At 43.4% G+C, this 26,870-nt stretch overlaps 1 protein-coding gene across 3 annotated transcripts in view; it reads right to left on the bottom strand.

Annotated features, from left to right (window-relative positions):
• Positions 1–422: 422 nt before the first annotated feature.
• The window catches only part of LOC144683768 (calmegin), a 98,884-nt gene continuing 72,436 nt past the window's right edge, over positions 423–26,870 (bottom strand). For all 3 annotated transcript variants that reach the window (XM_078547143.1, XM_078547141.1, XM_078547144.1), the window contains 12 exons: positions 22,304–22,356; positions 20,802–20,943; positions 18,442–18,523; positions 15,287–15,479; positions 14,558–14,747; positions 8,109–8,222; positions 7,392–7,545; positions 6,050–6,265; positions 4,857–4,976; positions 4,469–4,568; positions 2,763–2,860; positions 423–772 (listed from right to left, as the gene is read on the bottom strand). In XM_078547143.1, coding sequence (XP_078403269.1) covers positions 701–772; positions 2,763–2,860; positions 4,469–4,568; positions 4,857–4,976; positions 6,050–6,265; positions 7,392–7,545; positions 8,109–8,222; positions 14,558–14,747; positions 15,287–15,479; positions 18,442–18,523; positions 20,802–20,943; positions 22,304–22,356 — 1,534 coding nt within the window. In that variant the 3' untranslated portion in view covers positions 423–700. The remainder of the gene's footprint in view (positions 773–2,762; positions 2,861–4,468; positions 4,569–4,856; positions 4,977–6,049; positions 6,266–7,391; positions 7,546–8,108; positions 8,223–14,557; positions 14,748–15,286; positions 15,480–18,441; positions 18,524–20,801; positions 20,944–22,303; positions 22,357–26,870) is intronic.

Genomic DNA, 26,870 nt, shown 5'->3' with positions numbered 1-26,870 from the left:
ACTGGAAAATCAAATGACTTACAAATGCCCTTCGAGGAAGGGAACCTGCTTTCCTGCATTTAACTCCAGTTCCATACTATGGTGGTTGACCATTAGTGCCATCAGGGCAGCTAAAAATGGGCAATAAAATGCTGCTTTGCCCACATCCTGATAACAGATAATAAAAGACAAGGGTACAAGAACAAAGAAAACTTTTGGAAATGAAAATAAACAAGACAACATTTTACCACAAGGAGCTTTGTCAATTTAATGCAGATGGATCCACTTGCAGATGCAGTCTTGGTTGTTGCACTGCCAAGGACTGAGAGTATTTAGTAATATTATGTTGAGGAAGCAGCATGTAACCTGTGTCATAACCTGACCTGAGAATAGCTGTTACTGATTCTTATGAGCCAAAATTTAAAAAAAAAAATACATCTCTCTTTTCAGTGAAGGCAAGAAAAATGTCTTATTTAATCACAAGTTATAATAATGTGGAAGAAAAGATTGCCTCTGTCCACTATTTATAGAAAACTTACAAATACAAATATAAAAAACACATTTCTATAAAAAAAAAGATCATCTTCCTCCAGGATCTGCTGCATGGCTTATGTTTCTAGCAAACATTTATGTGTCCAAAGATTTTCTGTCAGGTCAGGCTGACAATTGAATGCTTTGTGTAAAAGTTCATCTTTTTGAAGAGCATGAATCCTGGTGGTCATTACTTTGGTATTGTCTTGCGATATCGCAGAGCCTCAGCTGTAACCTGCCCTGGATCACCGCCCCCTTGTGCCTGCAACCAAAATTAATTCAGTAAGCATCTTTGCTGTATTTCCTACATAAACATAATTGCACACCCGCTTTTGTGAATGATTGGGATAGCCCTCCCATTAGAAATACTACTCAATGTAGAAAACACTGCATTGTCTCCTCACTTCTAGGAGTAAGAAGCTATTGTGAAAATCACAAACCATAAGGCTGATATTTAGGAAATTGATGAGATGGTACTGTCCTGATTTGTGGCCAGTTCCCACAATCAACCTCGGTACTTGGGCCTTAATGCTTTTGGAATTACCATAATTGCTACTTGTTCATGATTCTGTACATTAATTAGAACTGGGTCAAACATGACACCTAATTCTTTTTATTTTAAAAATACCTGGCAATTAGATATTAACTGTGGCTCAGTGGTAGCACGTCTGCATTAGAAAGATTGTGGGTTCAAGCCTCACTCCAGAGACTTAAGGATAAAATCTCAGCTGACACTCCGGTGCAGAACTGAGCAACATTTCTCTCAGTTTTTCCTCCCTATTCATTTAAATGCGTGGGCCTTTTAAATTTTTTTGTGCGCACATGCAGTTAATTAAAGGGGCCGATTTGTGCTCAGCCTGCTTGGGAACTTCTGGGCGTCTGCACAGCTGCTCAGTTTAGAGGGAACATTGGTAATGAGGGCATGTTGGAGGTGTCATTTCAAATGAGACGTTTAAACCGAGATCTTGCCCGTCTCTTGGATAAGAGTAAAAGATTCCATGTCACTGTTCGAAGAGGAAAAAGGAAGTTGTCTTGTGCACTGGCCAATATTTATTCAGTCAATATCAGTAGAACAGATTATCTGGTAGTTACCACATGTCTGTTTGTGGGAACTAGTTGATTGTAAATTATTTCCTACATTATACTAGTGACTACACTTGGTTTTTTTTCATTCATGGGATGTGGATATCGCTGGCATTTATTGCCCATACCCATTTGTCCTTGAGAAGGTGGTGATGAGCCACCTTCTTGAACCGCTGAAGTCTGTGTGATGTTGTCTAGGTACACGCACAGTGTTGTTAGGGAGGGAGTTCCAAGATTTTGAACTAGTGACCATGAAAGGAGGGTGATAAATTTCCAAGTAGGGATGGTAAGTAACTTCAAGAGGTTTGTAGTGTTCTGGGGATGTAAATGCTATATAAATGCAAGTGGTTTCTTTCAATTGCTAGAATCTAGACCCCAGTAGTGTAAGAATCTAGAAGGCCAGCTGTCCTCTGGAATTATACCAATTTCCTGGCATTACCATGATATGCAGGAGGAGAAAATCTGGCAAGGAGCTGTGGACCTAATGTTGGGGGTTCAATATACCTGCAGAAATATATGCAGGCAGATAGTAATGCTGTACAAGTGAGTTACGTGGCAAAAATTCCTATCACTTGCACTATTGCAATATTGGATGCTATGTGCCTAGCATTGCTACGGCTTGTGGAGGTTGTAGATTAACGTTACATTCCCTAAAAGGAGTGCAATTAATTGATTACTCTCCCTCTAACCAATATTTTAAATAGTTGTTTGGTAGTACAGAACCTGAGTATTGCTGAAAAAGACATTTTATCGAAGCTTTTCGTCTTGCACTCATTAGGACAATCGCAAGAATACCAATGTCAGGGGAAGCAACAACTTTATATTGTATGAGAAGAGATTGTTGTTTGGTTGGCAAGTGGACTCTGATTGATAGAGGCATTGCCATGGAGAATGCACCAGATAATGGTTACTGACAATTAACTGCCAAGCATTGTTTGAAACTTTAAACCAGGCAGCTTGACTCTGATTGGTCAAGGCATTGCCCTGAGGCATGAACCAGTGAATGGCTATTACTTATTTTGTTTAGCTGAAACAGGCACAATGTGTATAATGTTCTTTCTGTCTGCAAAGAACAGGGCCCTGTGTTTAATATATGTGGCTTCCAGTACACACAAATGCACCACACTGCGAGCCGGACTAACAATCTTAAATACCAGAAACTTCCCAACCTGTGAAGAGGTCTCCAAATCTGCTTTCACTTTTCCCGGTGCACCTCCTGCTGTCATCTCTTTGCTTTTATCTTCATTATCTTGTTGATCGTGTTGATCTGAAAGTATGCATCATAATTATTAAATAGCAAAAACAATCCAAACTAGAGTTGTCACCTATTCAGTTTTATTGAATGGACTGTCTGTAAACTGGACATCTGTAATTTCTTTTAAAAATAGCAATCCATTTCTTCAGTCAACTTGTGATCTTTTTCATATGGAGACATTAATTACAAATGTTTTCAATTAATATTCATTATCAACAATAAGGATAAGGGTCATTTTTACTGAGCTTTATTGTCAGATATGTCGCCTATACCCGAGCAAGACCATGAATCAGAAAATCCTCAGTCTGAATCGCTTCCTCAAACACATTGCTGACAGTTGCATATAGAATGTACACTGAACAGTTTGTTTTCAAACAAAATAATTTGTTTTGGTCAGATTCCACGACAATGTGTTCTAATATCAACTGCATTGGCTGGTGGACAGTCCAAGCAGAGATCAGGTTCTTCCTGACAGTGGAAGGGAATCATTGTCAATGTTCTTCTTTTGGGCACTGCCCAAGGGTGGTATTTGGGGCAGCATGATTCTTAGAACAGACTCTCAGTCAGCATCTTTTTTTAAAAGCAAGCCATTCCTTGACATCTGCAGTCCCTGACTGGATAATCTCTTTAGTACAATCCCTATCAAATTGTTCCGATGGAATCTACAATAATTTATAATTTTGTCAATTTTTTATATGTTGTCTCCCAATTTTCCTCCTCTGTTCTGGACACGGCAATCACATGGTTCCAAAGGTCCTGGGAGCACTCTGATACTTTGCCTAAGCAACCGCTGCACTGTGTGTTGGCAGCCTGGTGGCTAGATGATAAAACCTGACTCATTTTTCCCTCCTGAACCTAAGGGTGTGATCGCGGAAGGTGAGAGTCAGTAGCGGCTCAGAGTGTTTTTGTGAGGCCCAGAAGAGCACTCCTGCCCTTCGAGAGACACAGAAATTATTCAACATTTACCTTTGGGACCTAAAAGGCTTGCCATCACCCCTGAAACCTGGCAATCAGGTTCCAACTTACATCTTAGGCCTCAAATCGCCATATTAAAAGAGCCCCATTGCCTGAATCAAGCTGATGCTTTGGAAACCCAGCAGCGGGCCCCTTTTGAAATGGAACCATTGCTTCACCAGTTTTAAAGTGGCGATGAGGCTATTACCCCCATTCCCTGTTAACACCAGGCAAAGATAGCCAAAATTGACTTGTGACACAGGGAAACTCTTGAAAGTTGAGCAAGGTGAACAGCATTACATCACTTATTATTGCTACTTAGGTTACCTAACAAAAACAGAAATACCTGGAAAAACTCAGCAGGTCTGGCAGCATCGGCGGAGAAGAGTAAAGTTGACGTTTCGAGTCCTCATGACCCTTCAACAGAACTAAGTAAAAATAGGAAAGGGGTGAAATATAAGCTGGTTTAAGAGGGGGGGTGGGGGGGCGGGGGGTTGTTGGGACAAGCAAGCAGTGCTTAGTTCTGTTGAAGGGTCATGAGGACTCGAAACGTCAACTTTGCTCTTCTCCGCCGATGCTGCCAGACCTGCTGAGTTTTTCCAGGTATTTCTGTTTTTGTTTTGGATTTCCAGCATCTGCAGTTTTTTGTTTTTATCTCTAGGTTACCTGACTCCTGAGGCTCTGCTTCTGTTATTAGTTTTTCTTCATCATTGATCTGCACATCATCTGTCTTCTTGTAATAATAATCATCTGGGGGCCCAAATCGCTGGGAAAACAAATCACAATACAAGGCAGAATAAAATGCAGCACAGCAGAGTATAGTATAGCATGGAGCAGGAGATACATCTCAACACAGAGCAGGAGAAGTACAGTACAGGAAAGTATGAGACAGAGTAAACATCACAATACAAGAGCATACAGGAGAGTTACAGAACAATGTCACACAGAACAGAAACAGAACAGTGCAATTTAGACAGTGGGGTGATTTTTAGTCTAGGCATTTCACTTTTGTGCCAATCCTTTACTAAGGACTAAACAGAATTGTTAGACATACCTTGTCTGGCCAATAGAAGCTAATGAATAAGATAACTGGCAAAGCAACAGTGACTACGTAGACTCCCCAGAGCCATGGGCGCTTGTCCGCTGCCAAAAACAGCTGCAGGATCAAACCAGGCTGTGGACAAGAGGGAACAACAGCAATTACCTCAGTTACTGATAAAAGAAACACTCACCATCTCAGGCGCACACACACTCAGGCTGCCAAAATCACACTGGGCATACCAATGCACACTCAGACTGCCATAGTCACACCGCCTACACCTCAGGTTGCCAACTGTGATTAAATGCATTCCTGGAGATTTCATCATGTGACTTTCCCCCCTGCTTCAGCCATTAGTTGGCCAATACATCCCTCCCTGTGAAACGCCACTGCCTTATGCTAATTGGAAAGCAAAAAAAAACACTAATTACCCAATTGGTTAATGCTCGACTTTAAGCCAAACAGCCCTCCCACCCTCCCCCCAATTTTCAATATTTTTATATCTGGTAAAGAGAACTGTTCAAAGCATTTTTTCTTAAAAAACTATCTTTTTAAATATCCCTGCAATTATTCTCCAGGATTGCACACAGCAATGTCCTGGAGATTGATCTTCAATTCCTGGAGACTCTAAGCCAATCCTGAGGGCTGACAACTCTCGCGTCTACTCCAAGTCAGTTGCAGATATTGGGAGAGATTCTCCTCTTACAGGATTTTGATGGGAAGGACTGCCAACCAGCCCGCTGAATTTATCTCAACACGTTTCCCTGGGGTCTGGGAGCATCCCAGGTGGAGAGCGAGTGGGATTCCTTCCCATGCCACTGTGGAAAGCCGAGGCATGGAAGACCCTCACTGGGTCAGAAAGACAAGAGGTAAACTCCGGCTCTGCCGGGGGAGGGTGGCCGCTCCCAAACCCTGTTCCTTTTGAAGTATTCAAAGCCTTTACCTCTGCTTCCTGAAACCTATCGTCACCTTCCATGTGGCAGCCCCGGTAAAGCAGCGGGGAGAGAGGGAGCCAAGAGGTGGCCCCTACTGTTACAAGAGACACCCAGGGGAGGAGACACGGGACCAAGGGCATTTCGACAATGATAGGCTTCACCATGTATCCGGACGGTCTGTCATTCTCTGCAGCAATCCGGCAAGAGTATGGAGAAAGATTGCTCCCACTTGGACACAGACACAATGAAACACAAGCCATCAAATGTACTTACTCCATCTGCATCATAAATTGCCTTTGTTCGTGCCCATGTGTCTTTTACCCACTGCTTGACAACTCTCTCATCAGAAGATATGATAAAATTGTCAAACATTATGTCAGGTGTCAGTGACCACAGCTCAAGCCCGACTGCAGCGATCGGAGTCATGAGGAATGGCTTTGTATCCTCAAAATAGTCTGGGTTCGGAATCTTTCGAGGTTTCCAAACTCCCTTTTGGAACAAAATTGGGGGAAAAAATGTTAATCAATTTTGATAACTTAGATTTCTGGATTATGTTCTGCACAGAGAGAGAAGCACATGCTATATAGAGAGTGAGTGAGCTACAATGAGTAAATAGAATGTTTTAGAGGATTATGCTAAAAGAAAATTTACTTCCAGGGATCTATGTTATGAAGAGATGAGTTTCAGAATGGAGTGTGTGAGGAGCAGAATGAGATGGGCTGTTGTAGAAAGAAGTATGTTGCAAAGAAAAGCACACAGAGGAATTTGTTACAAATGGCATTTTTACAGAGATGGTAAGCTTTTCTATCACATGTAATCACAATCACCAAGTTACAGGCATGCAGTAACCAGGCAATCACTTTCCTTGCTTGTCATAAGTCAATCAGATAATTTAGACATAGGATGGTCTGGTAATGGAGTTAATATAAATAACCTGCTTATTACAGCCCATCTTTAACTGAGCATTATTTAAGGTTTAACAAGGCTGGCGTCTGCTATTTTACACCATTTTAGGTCCAACTGCACTCAAGATTCTTTATGTTTAAAAACTGCAGCCCTAATTTGTTCCCTTAACTGAATTCATCTCCCTGTAAACAAAAATAATGTATTTCTGTCTTTCGAATTTTCACCTCCTCATGTGAAAACATGCCTGATAGTTACTATTGTTTGTTTCTGAGGAACTGGATGCTCTTCAGTATCTTACTCAAAAGGCCACTCCTTGTGTATGTGCCCCAGTGAATGCCCCCCGGCTACTTGACTGTGTAAACCTGGTTGAACCTGATGCCCACGCATGTACTTCTCAGTGGGATCTGGGTAACAATCATGATGGGTTTTTAACTTCCTGAGACTAGGGGCATCGAGACTATATGTAACACCCAACAGCCACTCCCAGCGGAGACCAGCTAACTCAGCAGGCACTGAGAAGCTAACTTCAAATCTTTCTGGTCTGCTTGACACAGTAGCACAATCATGTGATGCATTTACCAGGAATCTATAACAAGAATTCCAAAGAGTGTCCAAATCTTTTAGCTATGGTCAGTAATGTAAGAAAAACTGCAACATTTGAAAGATTTGGTTCACACAAAAACCTGCAGTGCAACATCAATTAATTTACCTTGTATTTGGGATTGTCAATCATTGGCGCTTTCCATTTGCCCTTGTAGGCAGGGTTAGGTATCATGGGAGGTTTCCAGGTTCCACAGCCTGCAGTCATACACAGAGGGTTTGGGATTTTTGGTTTTTCCCATTCACCATCCATATCAATATCCCTGAAAAAGACAATAACATCATATTGATATTGAAACAATTCCAGAACGTTAAAGAAAAATAAGGGAATTGCTGTATTCATGAACTTTATGTACATCTTGTTTATTTGAATCAATTCTAATTTTAAACTCATATCTCTGGCAAATGTTTCCTGTTCATCAAAATGAGCAAAGTCTTTGCTGGGATTGTTTTACATTAAGGACTGCCAGATCAGGTGCGCATGGATTAGCTGTAGAGTAAAGCTCTCTCTCTTATGGTGAGAGATGGAGGCAATATCAGAGAATGCTACAATAAGTTTTGAGCAGTAGATAAAAGAGTATTATAGTGAGAGGTGTGGAATATATGAAAGAATTTTACTGTGAGTAGTGGGGCATATTAGAGAATGTTACAGTGAAGGGTGGGGTACATGAAAGAATATCAGTGAGGTTGTGCCGACCATCAGGCATGTGATGAAGGGCAGAGATGTACAGACCAGAGATGGTCTGCCTGGGGTGCAGTTAAAATTGTAACTAGCTTGTGAAGCTGTCTGGAATCTAGAGTCAGTCGGAAATCATTCAGTACTCACCAGTCTGGAGGCTTTGTTGATTCAGGATCTGGAATATACTCTGGCTCCTCATCCAGCCAGTTATCCGGTTTCATAACTGTGGAATCTGGGATATAGCGAGGAGCATCCTCATCCCTGTCATACAGAACATGGTGACATCCCTTAGCAGCTGCAAATTGAATATCTGTCATATCTTCAATTCATAAGCTATTCAATAAGCATGGAGGCTTGTAAATAAAATACAACAGATAGTATGTACTCTAGACTTTACACGTACCCAAGGACCTAGGTGAGGGATTTGGAATTAGTTGGAGTGGCATGTCCTGAAATAAGTAGGCGGAATCGTCCCAGATTTGCACTAAGTGCAGTAGTAGGTGAGTAAAATGATGTTTTACCCACCAGCTGCAATGATGAGTTTTCACACTTATCGTCCCAAACCCGCCACGTTATTTATGCACTCCCGGGAAACACGCTGCATCATGCCACGCACCATATTTAATGTCTATCCGCAAGCACACCTCTCAGTGCTTCCAGGCCACCACTGCTGCACGGAAGACATGGCCCTGAAACTGAAGAAAATTGCAGCCTCCAGGTTCAGCAACATATCTCTTGAGTGCCTTTTGGATGCCGTGGAGGCCTGCCAGGATGTCCCAGACCTCCGCTCTGGCCGCAGGATGGGCAGCAACAGCACTAACCCAGCTTGGGAGGTGGTGGCAGCGGTGGTCAGCGCCAATGCCCTTCAAAAGAGAACAGGCACTCAGTGCTGAAACAGGATGAGTGATCTTGTCCATTCTGCCAGGGTAAGTCACTATTAACTCTCACACTCACAAACCCATCACACATCCACAGGGCCCTCACTCACTGCTGGTTCAAGGAACATCACCATTCACTCTCTCACACTCACCGTCATTGTCCTCATCCCGTCCATGGGACCACTCACCACCCACACAGGCCAGGCATACTTATCATCTGGCCTGGCAGGCGTCCTGCTTACACTTTCTCCATCTCTATTCATGCAGGACAAGCTGGCACAACAAGAGGGAGGGGTCGCAGACTGGTGGCGGAATACCCGAAATCAAGGTCCTCATGGACTTTGAAAACAGAACCATCCAGCTGACCGACGAGGATCTGGATCAATCCTGTGCTGAGGTGAGGTCAGAGTGCTCTACCGAGTGAGGGTCCAGCAGTGCAACATCCATCAGGCAACCATGCTGTGAATGATGTGTCTTGTTTCACAGGCCACTGCCATACACTAATTATCTCTCCTTGCTTTCACAGGCACATCTGCCAAACAGCCGATGGAATCTACGACCCAGGGCCTCCAATCAAACCCCAAAGAAACCTCTGAAGAGGAATCTGGAGGCACCCTCCTTTGAAGTCCCGTCACAGCGCTCACCCACACCCTCCATCAGCTCAGAGACACACACCTTGGTGGGACCTAGCTTTAGAATAACCCCGGGATCACAATCTGGTGAGCACATTGCACTTTCTGATCCACAGCAGGCGGAGGCAGGGACTTCCCAGGTCCCCGGCACTCGGAGGACTGCTGGAGGCTAGAGCTCTGCTGGAAGCTAGAGCTTTGCTGAGTCTGAGTCAGATGACGAGCCTCTGGACCCGGTCATGTCACAGTTGCTGGAGCTGCAAAGGCAAGCTCGAGAACATTAGGAAGGGATGTCTGCTGCACTCCTCAGATTGCAAGGCACGATAGAGGAATCCATCCAGCTTCAGTCTGAGGTGACAGCGTCGGCATGGCAACACACCGAGGTCAGCACTGGAAGGATGGCGGCTGCCATGGAGACCTTGGTCCAGGACTTTGCTCCTGCACTGCTGCGCGGGCTCAACTCTCCATCGCTGATTCTATAGTTGGTCTCCAACAGGGTGTACATGAGAGGGGTGCCGGGCAGCTCGATCTCACTCCAGCTACTCCTGCTACTTCAGGAGTCAGCCTGGGGCCCTCGGGCAACCAGAAGGAGGAGGGTCAGCAGGTGCACACTCCGGGCCTATCCATCCAGGTGATTCCGAGAGTGTCCGGCCCATCCGACTCTTGTCTTCCTGTGACCTCAGCATCTCCAGCTTCACAGGCCGAGGAGGGTGCCACTGCCACACAGCAGGACTCCGAAAGCAGGCCGGGCCCTCCAAGTCTCGGCCCTCCAGAGGACACCCACCAAAGTCATCACAGACAGGGCGTCGCAGTCAGCAGGCTGCCTCCACCTCTGCTGTGGATGTCTGAGGAGCACCAAGATGTAACCGCAGGGTTAAGAAAGTTAAGGAGAATTAGTTTCACAGCCTGGGCATGGGTGTTGATCACTAGTACATACTGTTCACTACTGTCAATAAACTCCCAAGAATGTCTCCCTGTCTATGGCTCCTTGTTCTGATGAGCAGTGTTCGTGAGACTCAGATGTGAAACCTTTCTGCACAAGATAAAGGCAGGTGTTTCAGTCCAGGGCCTCTTCCCTGTGCTTTGTGCAGCCTTCAGACCAAAGTGATGGTCTGGCCTCACACTCCCTGGAAACATCACTGATGCCTGCACCAGGTGGTGGCATAGTGGTATTGTCACTGGACTGATAATCCAGAGACCCATAGTAATGGTCAGGGAATCTGGGTTTGAATCCCACCATGGCAGATGGTGGAATTTGGATTCAATAAAAAATCTTAAAAATCTGAAGATGACCATGAAATGATTGTAGTTAAAACCCATCCGCTTCACTAATCTCCTTTAGGGAAGGAAATCTGCCGTCTTTACCTGGTTTGGCCACCTGTGACTCCAGACCCACAGCAATGTGGTTGACTCTTAAATGCCCTCTGAACATGGCCAGTAACACTCACATCCCATGAGCGATTGCTGCCAGAATGTAGCGGACAGACGCCACAGAGTTCTCTCATTCTCTCTCTGTGCTCTCAGAACCTGACCAGCATCTGACCCTGAGTGCAATGTCTGACTCCTGTCTGGCCGAGGGCTATCTGAAGATTTATGGAGTGTCCTCACTGCATGTCGTCATAATCCTCCTGCAATCGAGTGACTATTAGTGCCTCCACTGAATCTCCATGATAGGAGCATTCTCACAGAGGGTATTCATGCTGCCATAAGCCAGACTGGAGTCACACGTTCACAAATGCGATGTGAGGAACTATGGGGTCACCTCACTGCATGTCATCATCATCCTCCACAAATCTAGCAGCTATGAGGGCCTCCCAAGCGTGGCTGCCTCAGATAGCCAGTGCAAGGGCCTCGTACCCGTCATCGTCACCTCCAAGGGCCTCCTCACCCTCATCCCTGTTGCCATCCTCCTCATCAGAGGAGACCGCCAGCATCTCCATCTCCTCCTCAGCCAGCTCATCTCCCCGTTGCAGCGCCAGGTTGTAATGGGTGCAGCAGATGACGACGATGCATGACACCCTCTGTGGACTATATGGCATGGCTCCACCAGACCGGTCCAGGCACCGGAACCTGATCTTCAGCATCCCAATGGTCTGCTCTACCTAGTTGTGAGTTGCAGCATGAGCTTCATTATACTGTCGCTCTGCTGCAGTCTGAGACCTCTGCATGGGTGTCATCAGCCATGTCCTCTGCAGGTAGCCCTTGTCCCCGAGGAGCCATCCCTGCAGCTTCTGTAGACCTTGGAAGACTGCAGGGATCTGTGACCAACTGAGGATGTAGGCATCATGCACACTCCCTGGAAACCGTGCGCATGCCTACAGGATGCGTTTCTGGCGGTCACACATTCAGCGAATGGAACCTCTTGCGGTTGATGTAGTTCACCCTTTGTTGCGATGAAGATCTGAGCGCCACATGAGTGCAGTCAATCGCACCCTGCACCTGTGGGAAACCCAAGATCAGGACGAATCCAATCGCTCTTGCATCCTGGCTGTCCTGGTCCTGGGTGAAATGCACAAAGTTTTGTGCCCTCGTAAAGATGGCATCTGTGACCTCATGGATGCATTTGTGGGTGGCGGATTGTGAAATCCCACAGAGGTCACCTGTGGAGCCTTGAAAGGAGCGACTGGCATAGAAATGGAGCATCGTGGTCACTTTCACAGCCATTGGCAGTGGATGCCCTCCATGTCCCCGTCGCACCAAATCCTCCAGCAGGTGGCAGATGTGACTGACCAGTTCCCTAGACATGTGCAGTCTTCAGCGACACTGGTTTTTGGTCATCTGCAGGAATGAACGGCGGCATCTATAGACCCTGGGCGTTGCTAGGCACCGGCCTGCAATGGCTCCCTGTGGCTCTTGGGCAGCGAGTGCGGGAGCCCAAGACTCCCCTTCTTCCTGAGGTTATTGCTCCTGCCTCTGCACAGCCAGGAGCCTCAGTTGCCCTCTCCTCTGTTATCTTCACGCTCTGTAGGCCATCAGGCATACAGCTAGTTCACCAGGCTCCATGTACTGTGATGTACTCCTCCTGCAGGTTGAAAGAGAGAGACACGTGGTTAGCACGGCTGTACTAAGAACCTGTCCTGGTGAAAATGTGACGGCCCCTTAATGCTTTCCGGAGAGTACTGGCTACCACTTGGATGGCCAGAGATTAGTGAGCTGCGTGGCTGCCGTGTTAGCTTGAACCATCGGGGAGACTGGTCCAAACTGGGATGCTGACATTGCATGGGGCTGTGAGCGTCTCCAGCAGTGACTGCTCCATGGCCAGCTTTAATGAGGAGACTGTACATCCTTTGCAGTCGTCCAACTGTTCTGCAGTCCATTAAAATGCTCATGAATTTGCAGCCTGTGCTGGGGGTGCAGGGTGGGCGAAGCTCTGGAGAACTTGGTGGCACTTTGATGGCTCTGCATTGCTTGAGTGGGCAGATAAGCTAGGAGCCTGACCCCAAACATATCAATGTGGCTGTGCCTGAACTGTCTCAGTTGCAGAGAAATGGTCACTTTATACAACTTTCCCTAATGCGTGGCCACTTCCCTCGCCCACCTTACCCCCCACCCCGAATGCTTGTGTGCTACATTCAACAGCAGGACTGCCCTTATCCCCCTGCCATAAGTCTCCTCAATGGCAGGACTGCCCTTAACTCCAACCCCTGACGTCCCTGAAGCTTGAAGTCCAACAGTCGACCCTGGCAAGCGCTGCTCAAAGTTACTCTGTACTTATTTCCGAGCTCCCCTCAAAGTGCACGCCTTTTATGTGCCGGTGTGAAACAGGTTGGCATGCTTTCCCGCTGACGTGGACGGATGATCCAAAGGCGGGGGGAGGGGGAACGATTCTGGCAGGCTGGCCTGATAATGATATGCTGATGTATTACAATGAGGTTCCCAACGTCCGATGGCGGGAAACGCGGCCCGCCACTGGCGGGCTGAAGGGACAGTTGTGAACTGGTTTCCCGCCATCGTAAAACTGATCGCGCCATATTGTCTGCACACACCACCTATGACACCCAATGCCAGCGGGCATGGAAAATTCCACCCAGTGTCTATAAACAGCCGCTAGCTGTGCATTTTTTCCTCTCCATCCAGCTCTCTTTCCACAGTTGATACCCACCTTCGATATTTGCAAGGTACGTAACTGGAGGAGGATCACAGCTGGCCCTCATTCTGTCTGGACCCAAGAAGCGAGAGCTTCTGGATTCTTATCAGGAGGCTGTCTGAACTTACCACATTCCAGTTAAGACTACCAAGACCAATTACAGTGCCTCCACCATCATTATGGCTGAGATTAGACTGCAAGACTGTACTAATTCCAGCAGAAACGACCAACAGTTATTGATTGAAAATTGTTTCAATGGAGGGATGTTTCTGTATTCACTAATGGCCTCTAGTGTTGGTGGAGGATGTTTCCTTATTCACAGGTGGTCCAGTGTTGTTCTGATGTTGCTGTATTCACTGGTGATCGCTCATGTTAGTGTTTCTGTATTCACTGGTGTTAGTGTAGGATGTTTCTATATTTCACGAGTTATTTCTGGTGTTGGCAGGAGGATGTTTCTGTATTTCACTGGTGGTCTTATGTCTATTCACTTGCAACCTCTAATGTTGATGGAGCGGAGTGTCTGAGTTTGCAGCTGGACTCTATTGTCAGGGAGAGGATGTTGCTGTATTCAGTTGATGCCCTCTATTGTTTCTATATTCCATATTAGTCTCTAGTGTTGGGAGAAGGGTGTCCCTGTATTTAGAGTGGAGGGGTTAAGTCCGAATTTCTTGGTGGTCTGCGGGATTTTTTTCTCCATTCACAGTGGTTTCAAGAGTAAGGGAGAGTGGTATCAATTCAGTAGTGTTTTCTACTATTGATGTAAGGGTGCCCTATTTCCTGATGATCTCAATTGTCCCTGAAAGGTATGTCTCGATTCATGTGATCTTCACATTTTTGGGGGATAGATATTCATTTGTGGTCTCTAGTATTGGGGGTGGTTTACTGACTTTGGATTCATGGTCATTTCTAATTTTGGTGTACACAGAGACTATATATATATATATATATATATATATATACGTACAAACATTTTCACTGAACCTGAGTTTGCTTAATCCTCACCAGTCATGGGGCTTTACTGACTCTGGATCAGGTATTTGACGTCTGTCATCCCAGTCTTCAGGTTTTTGATGGTTAGGATCATCGATCTCTTTGGGAGGATTGACAGGAGGAGTCATGTCTTGTAGGAGACTTCCTCTGCTCACAGAGTTGTCATCTATTAGCAACTCAAAACTGTTATCAGGTCTCACAACTAAGCCAGTCATTTTTGAATTGTTATTGGATGTAGGGAGAGAGATAAAAGAAAATAAGTCAAAGTGAGAAGTAATTTTAAGTATAACAATTATACGTTACAGTATGCTAATATTATGATATGTCAATATATTACAATATACTAAGGTGCAATAATGAACCCCCCCTCAGAAATCAGTGGTACCTGTACTATAATCTGAATTTGCTACAGGAAGGTTGGCTCTGCAAATTGCCTTGAACACACTTTATATATTGCTCTACAGGTTAATTATTATTTTCACTTATAGTTATCTAACGGAGATATGCTAGATTGTTTAGTTACTATGTTCAAATGTGTTCAGATTAGTAGATTTGCCTGTTCTGTGTTGTTTGATAATGAACTATTTCATATTAATAAGGATTCTGAATGATTGCTATCTCACATAGGAAGCCTGCAAGATTCACTCATCCTAATCCATTGAGGGTACTTCCTTAATGATTGCTATCCCTCTCTTGGACCTGTTTCTGAATGCATTAGAATAATTAAGAGAATCATGTTACTCAGTGTATACAGGTGAGGTATTTTGTCGATGAAGTAACTCTGGAGATCTATGTCTGGTTTCCTGGCGTGCTTCTCCTTGTATGCACCCGTCACTGGATCCCTATGTCTGAAGATGAAGTGCAATTTATAGTCCTGCCCGCACTTGTCTGGTCCAAACATGATAGTGTAGGGGGTTTTGTCAAAGAATTTTCTCTGTAAAAACAATGTTAGAACTTATAAAGAACACAAGAAACCATTCATGAGAAAGGGTAATTCAAATCATCCAGATTTTCCACATGTCCAAAATCCACTCAAAACTATTTTAACTGTGTTTGTGTCTCAGTATCAAGCTGGTACCCATCTGCGCCATGAAAACATTGACAGAATGATATCAATGGTAATCAATGATCGACACAGTGTAGGATAATAGTAACCACTGAACATAGTCAGAGGTCAATATTCATAATCATCCATTGATATAGTCTGGGATCAATGGTAATCTTCTATTGACATAATGTGGGATTGATCATAATCACCTTTTTTCCATTTGTTCATTGGTTCTGGGCATCACTAAAGTAAAGCTTGCTTTTATTATCCATCCCTAATTGCCTTTGAGAAAGTGATGCCTTCTTGAACTGCTGCTGCCTGTGGTGTAGGTACACTCATTGTGCTGTTAGGTAGAGTTCCATGATTTTGACTCAGTGACAATGAAGGAATGGTGACATATTACTTAAGTTAGGAATGTGTGTGACTTGGAGGAGAACTTTCAGATGATGGTGTTCCCATGCATCTACAACAGGTGCAAGAAACCTTGTTGAGTTTCCACAGTGCATCTTGTAGGTGGTACAAAATGCAACCACTGCATCCTGGCTGCGGAGGGAGTGAATGTTTAAGGTGGAGGGGTGCCAAACAATCTTTGCCCTGGATGGTGTTGAGCTTCTTCACTATTATTGAAGCTGCACTCTTTCAGGCAAGTGAGAGTCAGAAGCTGAGTTACTCACTGTAGAATATCCAACCTCTGACATGCATTTATAGTTATAGTATTTATGTGGCTAGTCCAGTTAAGCTTCTGGACAATGGTTACTCCAGGATGTTCACTGTCAGGGGTATCAGCAATGATAACGCCATTGAATGTCGAGGAAGATGGATAGATTCTTTCATGTTGGAGTGGTCATTGCCTGGCACTTATGTGGCATGAATGTTACTTGCTGCCTATCAGCTCGAGCCTGAATGTTGTTCAGGTTTTGCTCCATGCAGACATGGACTGTTTCAATATCTGAGGAGTTGTGAATGGAACTGAATACTGTGCAATCGTCAACAGACATCCTATTTCTGATCTCATGATGGAGGGAAGGTCATTGATGAAGCAGCTGATGATTGTTAGGCCAAGGACACTATCCTGAGGAACTCCTGCAGTGATGTCCTGGGGCTGAGATAATTGACCTCCAACAACCACAATCATCTTCCTTTGTGTTAGATATGACTCTAACCAGTTTTTCTGGAGAGTTTTTCCCCTGATTCCCAATGACTTGAATTTTACTAGCTCTTTAATGCCATAGTTGGTTAAATGCTACCTTGATGTCAAGGGCAGTCACTCTCACCTCATCTCTGGAATTCAGCTCTTTTGCCCATGTTGGGACCAAGGCTGGAATGAATTCTGTAGCTGAGTGATCCTGGCAAAACCCAAACTGAGTATTGGTGTGCAGTCTATTGGTGAGTAAATGCCACTTAATAGCACTGTTGATGAAACTTTCCATCATTTTGCTGATTATTGTAAGTAGACTGATGTGGAGGTAATTGGTCAGATGAGATTTGTTTTGTCTTTTGTGGACAGGACAGACCTGTGCAATTTTCCACTTTGTTGGGTAGATGGTGGTGCTGTAGCCGTACTGGAGCAACTTGGCTAGTGGTGTGGCTAGTTCCAGAGCATGTGTCTTTAGCATTATAGCCGGGATGTTGTCAGGATCCATACCCTTTGCTGTATCTAGTGTGCTCAGCCACTTCTCTATATCATGTGGAGTGAATTGAATTGGCTGAAGATAGGCACCTTAGATGTTGGGGACCTCAGGTGGAGGCCAAGATGGATCATCCACTTGATGCTTCTGGCTGAAGATTTCTGGCAAATATTTCCGTTAAGTCTATTGCGATCATGTGCTGGTCTACCCAATCATTGAGGATGGGGATGTTTGTGGAGCCTTCTCATCTCATTAGTTGTTTATTTATCCACCACCATTCACGGCTGGATGTGGCAGGACTGCAGAGTTTTATCTGATCTGTTGGTTATGGGATCACTTAGCTCTGTCTATAACACGTTGCTTCTGCTGTTTAGCATGCAAGTAGTTCTATGTTTTAGCTTCACCAGGTTGACATCTCATTTTTAGGTATACTTGCTGCTGCTCCTGGTATACCCTCCAGGGTTGATCCCTTGGCTTGATGGTAATGGTAGAGTGAGAGACATGCATGTCATGAGGTTACAAATTGTGGTGAAGTACAATTCTGCTCCTGCTGATGGCCCACAGTGCCTCATGGGTTCTCAGTTTTGAGCTGCTCGATCTGTTTGAATTTATCCCATTTGGCACGGTGGTAGTGCCACACAGCACAATGGACATAGTCTGGATTTAACAGTGACCACCCACTCCGCATAGTCTGGGATTGACGGTAATGACTGATCAATACAATCTGGAAATCATGCTAACCATCAAATAACAGTTGAAGAGTGACTAATTACCAACCGACACAGTCCAGGATTAGCAGTAATCACTGACTAACTTAGCCTGGGAAATCGTAACCACCGAGTTTGATGACCACCTTTGGTTTGGGCAGGTGAGTGGTCAGCACACTGTATGAAGCAGCAATAAGATTCACAGCCTTGGTGATTGTAGTTCCTCAGTGTTTTTCACCATTGCTGGCTATGTTGAGGGTCTCTGGGAAGTTAAGCTACTTCCACTTGTGCCACTACTACCTACTACTAATGGTACCACAGCTTGCGTCTTTATGATACTTTTATGTAGAAAAAAATCCATCAAAACATTATAGAGAAACAGCAAATAAATAAATATTTATTGCCCCAGATGATGTTCTTTCTGTATACCTAGCTGTATTCAGCAATGATACATCTCCCATGACAGTGCACACAAAAGAATGTAAACCTTAACTCCTCAACAGGACAACTTACCAGGTCGAGCTGATCATCTACAGAGAGAAGCTTCAGATATGCACCCCCGCACTGGATTTCATTCTGGAAATGTACTTCATACCTACAGGACAGAGTGAGGATGGACATCAGTTCATCTAACTGCAGTGATGCCTCTGTCTGTTCTTTGTTTTGTTATTTAATATTCTTCTTCCTTTTTCTGTTCCCCAGTCTCCACTCATTAAACACCATTCACTAGACAGGAGGGTAGGTTGAGGGCTCTGCCAGTGCATCTCTCTAACTTCCTGCTAGGAGGTACAAGAGAATGGCCAGTAATGAAACTTCCTGTGATTTTCTCTGTCTCCTTGTGGAGAAGTGTCCAGCCTCCAGTCAGTGACTCCCATATACCAAGTTTCTAATGTTGGTTGCAGTATGAGGACACATGGCCACAAAGCTGAACATTATCAATAACTGCAATAATATAAAATCCATGGAATCATATAGTACAGGAGGCTATTTGGCCCATTGTATCTGTGTTGGTGCTTTGAAAGAATAATCCAAAAAGCCCCACCCCATGTCCCCACTATTTCCCGGATACCCAGCCAATTTTTTTTTACCACTTCAAGCATTTATCCAATTCTCTTTTGAAAGTTACTATTAAATCTGCTTTGATCACCGTTTCATGCGTGCATTCCAGCTCATAACAATTCACTGCATAAATGTTTTTCCTCATCTTGCCTCTGGTTCTTTTGCCAATTATCTTAAAACCGCATCCTCTGGTTACCAACTCTTCTTCCATTAGAAACAGTTTCTCTTATTTGCTCTGTCAAACTCCTTCAAGATTTAGAACACCTCTATCGTGTATGCACTGGCAGAGCCCTCAACCTAACCTAATCTTTCCTGCACGAAGGATAACACCAATTTCTCTAGTACCATTCTAATAACTCTTCTCTGGACCCCCTCAAAGCCCTTGGCATCCTTCCTAAAGCATGGTGTCCAGAATTAGACGCAATACTCCATCTGGGGCCTAACCAGTATAAAAGTTTAGCATAACTCCCTTGTTTTTGTACTCTATGTCTCTATTTATAAAAGCAAGGATTCTATATGCCCTTTTAAAAGCCATCTCAACTTATCCTGCTGACGTTAAAGACTTGACACAGAGACCCTCTGATCTATCTGTTTCTGTATCCCCTCTAAAATTGTACCATTTACTTTATATTGCCTCTCCTCCTCAAACTTCATCTGCCATGTGTCTGTCCATTTCACCAGTATACGTCTGCTACCATCCTCCTCACTGTTCACTACATTTGCGAATTTTGGGTCAACTGCAAACTCTGAAATTATACCCTCTATATCCAATATATGGGAGCACCAACAAATTCATTGTCATATCACCCAACATCTCAACAAAACTATGTAAGTTAGCTGATCTTGGTGCTGACACTACAATTAGCCTCAGTGTCTGTAGGCTAGGGAGGGGGATATGTGATACAGCTCATGCTCCTGATAACTATCAACATCCTTGCTGGAAAGTGCCTATGCATGGACATTGCCCAGGGCAGGAACAGGCTCAATGTCTCCAGCAATGATTGAACAGCCTGCTGATGCTTTAACTCACAAATAAAGAATGACCCATGATTTAGATAGGAGATTGAACCATTTTATAAATAGTTTCTGAAACCAGATGGAGGATCTGAAAATATCTGCTGAAATTGGTGACATTTAAGATTCTGGAATAATATCTGCCTTCATTGCATATTGTTGCACCTTTGCAAATGGACAGTTCTTACATTACAATGAAGAGATAATAATGCAGTCCCTGGTGTTGCTTCAGATGTAGGAACCATGTGTAACCACATCTATCTAACCTGAGGCCTGCTTCATGTGTGATGCAGTGAACATGCCAAGAGCTAATGCACGAACTGGGCACAAAGCTAGTTAAATCTGCAGACACAATGTAAATTAGGCCAAAGCTGTATAATGCAGCTGATGCACAAACAGCACTTAATTTCAGTTGTCCTTTTGCAATGGTTCCTTTAGAAGAAGCCTAACACAAATATTAAAATATTCCTCCTTGGTGACTTTTTCATCGTAAAAGGACTGGCCTTTGTTTCTGCAGATTCCTTTGCTGAGCCTTCAAGTGCCAAACTTTCCAAAGGGTTTTTGTGCTGCAAACCAAGCTTTGGAAAAATAGGAACTTTGATGTTTCATGGATATCCCAAACACTAGGCTTTACTGTTTAAACTTGGGTATTATTAATGGACACCTGGGTGAAGGACTGGAGGGCAGTTGGTGTTCATGCAGTTGTACTTCATAAAAATACCTGAGAGTAGTGGGCCTGTGCCTTCTTCCAATGCATTATGTTTCACAACAGAGGCTTTGAATGAAAACACGATACTCACTGCACAATGAGAGGCAAGTTTTTGAAACGGAAGGGTTTCTTAAAGTAGGCAGCAATGGCATGATGTTTGGCTTGGGACTTCAATACCAGTCCTTTGTTTCCTGGCATTTTCTGATCATAAGATTCTTCTACAGCCCATATTCCTGGAATTCAGTAACCAGTTAGCACAAGCAGGAGCATTCAATGTTATAAACATTGAACCATTCAGTATATCACACTACTATGCATTACAATATTACACACAGTACTGTACATACAGGGGCACAATATTACAGTATTAAATACTATACTGTACAATATAGTATATACAAACTGCACAATTCAGTGGTGTCATACACACACTATGCCATGTAATACAGTGTCATGTACACATTACAAATTACCCATGGTTTCCATTGCTCATCATGTGTCTAATGGACATGTGTGTAATGGACATTGGGGTCAGTTTTAACTTATATTGCCTGATATTAATATGATGAAAGCAGTCTCAAGCGGAGTCAGGAGTCCACCTCAGCCAATGCAGCCAGCACATTTTAAAAGAGGTCTACCCTGTTGCCTGTTTTGTTAGCCTGTTTTAGATGTAGGCCCATTTCACTGGCTTTGAGTGAAGACAGGATCTGGATAATTGGTAGTACCATCCATGGTCAAATCACATGCCTATAATCATTATTTGTGGGTCCAATCTAACGCAATTGACTAGGTGGCTAGTGTGTGTGAAGAATAATGCCAGCAGCGCGGGTTTGATTCCTGTTCCAGCTAAGCTAGATTTGAGATCCCCCCTCCTCTCCCTGCCCTTTAGAGTGGAAGGCAATAAAGCACAACTGACAAAAACTGCCAAGAAAACAGCTCAGGATGAAACATCAGCAGACAATGAGCCAAGGACCTGCCTTCGGCAGAGCTCATATGAATGAATCATTGTTTAAGCTGATACGTAGAAAATGACCAATTACATGAAGTAACATGTTGGTGTCTGTGGAACTGTATTCCAGTGTAAGTTAAAACTTTCAGGAAAGATGGAGAAGAATTGGGGAAAATTCTCTCAAGAAGGTTCGGATTACACCCTGTTGTTTGACTCTCAATAATGGAAAGTGGAATTGATGATCAAATTGTGACATATTGTGGAAAAACAACAACAAACATAACTCAATTTAAAATGAATCAACGGGGCAGCACTTTCAATCATTGAGATGAGGACAGAATATTTTCAATGTAGGAAGATGAATTGTTAGGCTAAAGGAACTAGCTTAGATATGGACTCTGATTACACATCTATTATACAGGATGAACAACTGCCCGTACATATGTATGCATATTAAGTGTACACAGCAACAACCACTTTGAGAGCTTGTGTGTAGTGATGAATCATCAAATGAAGATGTTATAAAGTTTTCTTGTTTAAAATGTAGCCTTACTCCCACGTGATCCAAAGAACCAGAGGTAAAGCACTAATTAATACTCAGTAACTATTCCACTTATATTTCACAGAGAAAAGATTTATCTTACCATCATATCTGGTGTCATTAGAGTCATCTTTTTTTGCTTCGGACTTTGCCCACCTGAAGAAAGGAATGTAAAATCTTTCAGCTGTTGTGTAGATACTGAGACCTCCCCTAACTTTACTTGTTGCTCTTTAACCAGCCTCTGTGAAAAGTGCTGCAGTGATCCGTGGTTGGCCAGTATCCTCTCCCTGTTTTAATCAGACATAGCCTCCACTCACAATCTACTCCCTAACTCAAGGTGCAAATTGGAAACTTGACATTTGAAAATTTGCATTGTGTAAACCTCTGTCCAATATTGTATGCTGTGTCTATGCCATGTATTCTTGTAATAAGTCATCCACAGATCACCCCACCTTTCACATTATTTACCATTAAGGGGAGCAAAACAAGCCAAGTCCTCTTCATTAAAGGCTAACAAAATCCACAGAGCTGCTTTGATTGACAGAAAAATAAATTGTGAAGAAAATCCCTCTCCTTGGACTTTAAGTGTTGGTAAATAAACATTAATGGATCAATAAAATACTTCTTTTTTCCAGACCTGAGAAGCAATTGTGTTTTCTGAATGTTAAAATGTCCAGTTAATTACATGATTCTACAATAGCTTCATTGCCTGTATTACACTGAGTCACGCAGACCAGAAAGTTAAAGGTTCAATGCTTGGTTACACTGAGTTAGCTGTTCTCAGCCAGACTAGCAGCTAGGAACATCACAACAATTCTAGATTAGAGAAGCAGTCAGGGCTCCTGCTCTTGATCACTCTGTAGTTACCTCTGGTAACCTTATAGCCAGCATATACCTTACTCTACCATTATCATCAAGTCAGGGAACAACCCCAGAAACAGCACCAGGCAGACCTAAAATTGAGGTATCAACCTCAAACAGCGGAAGGAGCATGCTATGGACAGAATTAAGCAATCCCAGCCAATGGATCAGATCAAAGCCCTGCAGTCCTGCCACATCCATTCATGAATGGTGGTGGACAATTAAACAATTTGAGGAGCCTCTACAAACATCCCCATCCTCAATGATGGTGGAGTCAGCACATCAGTGCATAAGATAAGGCTGAAGCATTTACAACCATTTTCAGCCAGAAGTGTCAAGTCGATGATCCATCTCGTCTGCTCCTGAAGTCCCCAGCAGTACAGGTGCCAGTCTTCAGCCAGTTTGATTCACTCCATGTGATATGAAGAAATGGCTGAAGGCACAAGGTACTGTAAAAGTATGGGCACTGACAAATTCCTGCTGTAGAATTGAAGATTTGTGCTCCAGAACCAGCTGTGCTCCTAGCTATGCTGTTTCAGTACAGTTACAATATTGGCATCTACCCGACAATGTGGAAAATTTCCCAAATTATGTCCTATCCAAAAAAAGCAGGACAAATCCAATCTGGCCAATTACTGCTCCATCAGCCTACACGCGATTTTCAAATAAAGTGATGGAAGGTTTTGTTGACAGTGCTACCAAGCGATACTTACTAAGCAACTGATGTTCAGTTTGGGTTCCATCAGGACCACTGGATTCCAGACATTATTACAGCCTCAGGAACTCTCTCTCTAACAGCACCATGGGTGTACCTACACCAAATGGACTGCTGAGGTTCAAGAAGACGTTCACAGTTACCTTTGAGGCAAATTAGGGTTGGGCATTGGTTCTCACATCCCATGAATGAACAATAGAAAGCAAGGTGCCCATGTATGGACATAGTATGAGACCAAGATCAGGTATGATTGAAGTTCCTTCCATAATCCTGCTGATACTGTTTAAGCTGACACATGGAAAACAGCTATTTAGATTGAGGTGGTGAGATGCATGTAGCAATCGTGGAACTGTACCAATAAGGAGGCAGTGCTTTCAGGAGATGAAAAAAAATGAGAGAATGTTTGAAATAACGAGCATCAAGTTGATAAGCAAATAATATTTCTCTTTAAAAATAATTGTGGTCATCCTAACTTGAAGGAATTGATAATTTCTGGTACCAAAGGGGGTCTCAGTAAAACATGATTATTTTTATCTTTAAAGACTTAGGAAAATAATTAACATTCAGGGCTCCTGTCATTGATATTATGGCCAAGAGTTTCCATTTTGACTGCAATCAGTGATCCAGGTACCAATTGTGCTCTAAATTGCGCTAGTTTTGAGAAGGATTTTCTTCCCTAATTTCCATACCACAGAATGTAAAATCATCCATGAACCAGTGCAATATGGCTGAATTTTATAATGCAATATTTTTAAAATTTAGAATTATAAAATATCCTTTGAGATATTTAAGAGCAGTATCTGGTGCAAATGTATCAACCCGGTACAGCTGCAAATGAACTTATAAAAAATAAACATTTTTAATCAGAATGTCCAGTTCACCATGTGTGAATAACCCAATTTTAAATATCTGAAAATATCTTTGAAAAACTACACAGGACCATTTACTAGTTTCATTGGTATACAGCAGTCAGCCTATTAATAAATTAAAGTATTTAAAAGCTTTTAAAACGCTTATTGATGTCCTTATGCCTAAAAAGAGCATAAACATATGAGTGTCCTTTAAGGCCTGCAGTTAATTGATGCAGTTAACATAAACTCACAATGGTGCGTGGCCAGTTTTGTGAGCAGGCAGGCTTCAAGCCCCATGCTTTTTAAACAAGCACAAAATATTGTGGAAACTCAATTTGCATCGATTATAATTTGCGCTTAAAATTTCTCAACCTTTTGCGCTGGTTTGGCAACTTTAGGGAAAGCTGCGCAGAATATCACAACCTAGCAGAAACTCTTACCCTGCCTGTTCCCCAGAACGCTGGAGAGCTTCTGCAGTGACATCAATGAGAATGTCACAAGCACAAACCACATGACCATTAGGGCAAAGCATGGACCTCTCATACCAACGCACATTAGCCACTATTTAATCCGGAGATAAAAACAAAAAGCTAAAAGCTACTGCGGATGCTGGAAATCCAAAACAAAATAAAAACAGAATTACCTGGAAAAACTCAGCAAGTCTGGCAGCATCGGCGGAGAAGAAATCAGTCAACGTTTCGAGCCCTCATGGCCCTTCAGCAGAACTGAAGCATAGTTTCAACAAGGGAGAAATATAAATTGGTTTAAGGTGGGTGGGGGGGAAGAGACACATTGAGGGTGTGGTGTGAGCAGATAAAGGAGATATGGCTGTGAAAGCGGGTTTTAGTAAACACCTTGTCAAACACCAGGAGAGAAATGGAAAGCAATGAAGGTGAGCAGGGCAGAAGAGACAGTCGGAAATCCTGTCGGAGGACAGAACCATACTTCTTCCAAGAGGGCATTTTTTTGAAGAGAGGTGGCAGTCAATCAAACACAAAGATAAAAACAAAAAGCTAAAAGCTACTGCGGATGCTGGAAATCCAAAACAAAATAAAAACAGAATTACCTGGAAAAACTCAGCAAGTCTGGCAGCATCGGCGGAGAAGAAATCAGTCAACGTTTCGAGCCCTCATGGCCCTTCAGCAGAACTGAAGCATAGTTTCAACAAGGGAGAAATATAAATTGGTTTAAGGTGGGTGGGGGGGAAGAGACACATTGAGGGTGTGGTGTGAGCAGATAAAGGAGATATGGCTGTGATAGCGGGTTTTAGTAAACACCTTGTCAAACACCAGCATCCGCAGTAGCTTTTAGCTTTTTGTTTTTATCTTTGTGTTTGATTGACTGCCACCTCTCTTCAAAAAAATGCCCTCTTGGAAGAAGTATGGTTCTGTCCTCCGACAGGATTTCCGACTGTCTCTTCTGCCCTGCTCACCTTCATTGCTTTCCATTTCTCTCCTGGTGTTTGACAAGGTGTTTACTAAAACCCGCTTTCACAGCCATATCTCCTTTATCTGCTCACACCACACCCTCAATGTGTCTCTTCCCCCCCACCCACCTTAAACCAATTTATATTTCTCCCTTGTTGAAACTATGCTTCAGTTCTGCTGAAGGGCCATGAGGGCTCGAAACGTTGACTGATTTCTTCTCCGCCGATGCTGCCAGACTTGCTGAGTTTTTCCAGGTAATTCTGTTTTTATTTTGTTTTGGATTTCCAGCATCCGCAGTAGCTTTTAGCTTTTTGTTTTTATCTTTGTGTTTGATTGACTGCCACCTCTCTTCAAAAAAATGCCCTCTTGGAAGAAGTATGGTTCTGTCCTCCGACAGGATTTCCGACTGTCTCTTCTGCCCTGCTCACCTTCATTGCTTTCCATTTCTCTCCTGGCATTTAATCCGGAGCATGTTCCAGAAGGCCAGTACTGAAGTTGGCTGGTATCAGTTGATAAGATTGGCCAATTATTTTAGTAGATGAACTGGACAGCTATTTTAATGAATTGGAATTGTGTATCACAACCTGAAACACATTTAACTCAAAGAAATAACTGATCCTTTGTTCTAAACTGTGTTAATCACCAATCAATGCAAGGGCAAATATTCCTCTTATGCTTGGGGTAAAAGATTACCATGGTGGAGCACTAAAGGAAAATTTGAGGAGGATTGCTTTCACATATTGCAGCTCTGCACAATACTGCACAATATTCAGTAAACTTAACTTAATGGATAGAAAACCGTGAAGGCTTTGTAAT

The sequence above is a fragment of the Cetorhinus maximus genome, chromosome 8 (genome assembly GCF_964194155.1).
Source record: "Cetorhinus maximus chromosome 8, sCetMax3.hap1.1, whole genome shotgun sequence".
Lineage (NCBI taxonomy): Eukaryota > Metazoa > Chordata > Chondrichthyes > Lamniformes > Cetorhinidae > Cetorhinus > Cetorhinus maximus.
Note: the sequence above shows the minus strand (reverse complement) of the source record. Positions and strands in the feature narration are given on the sequence as shown.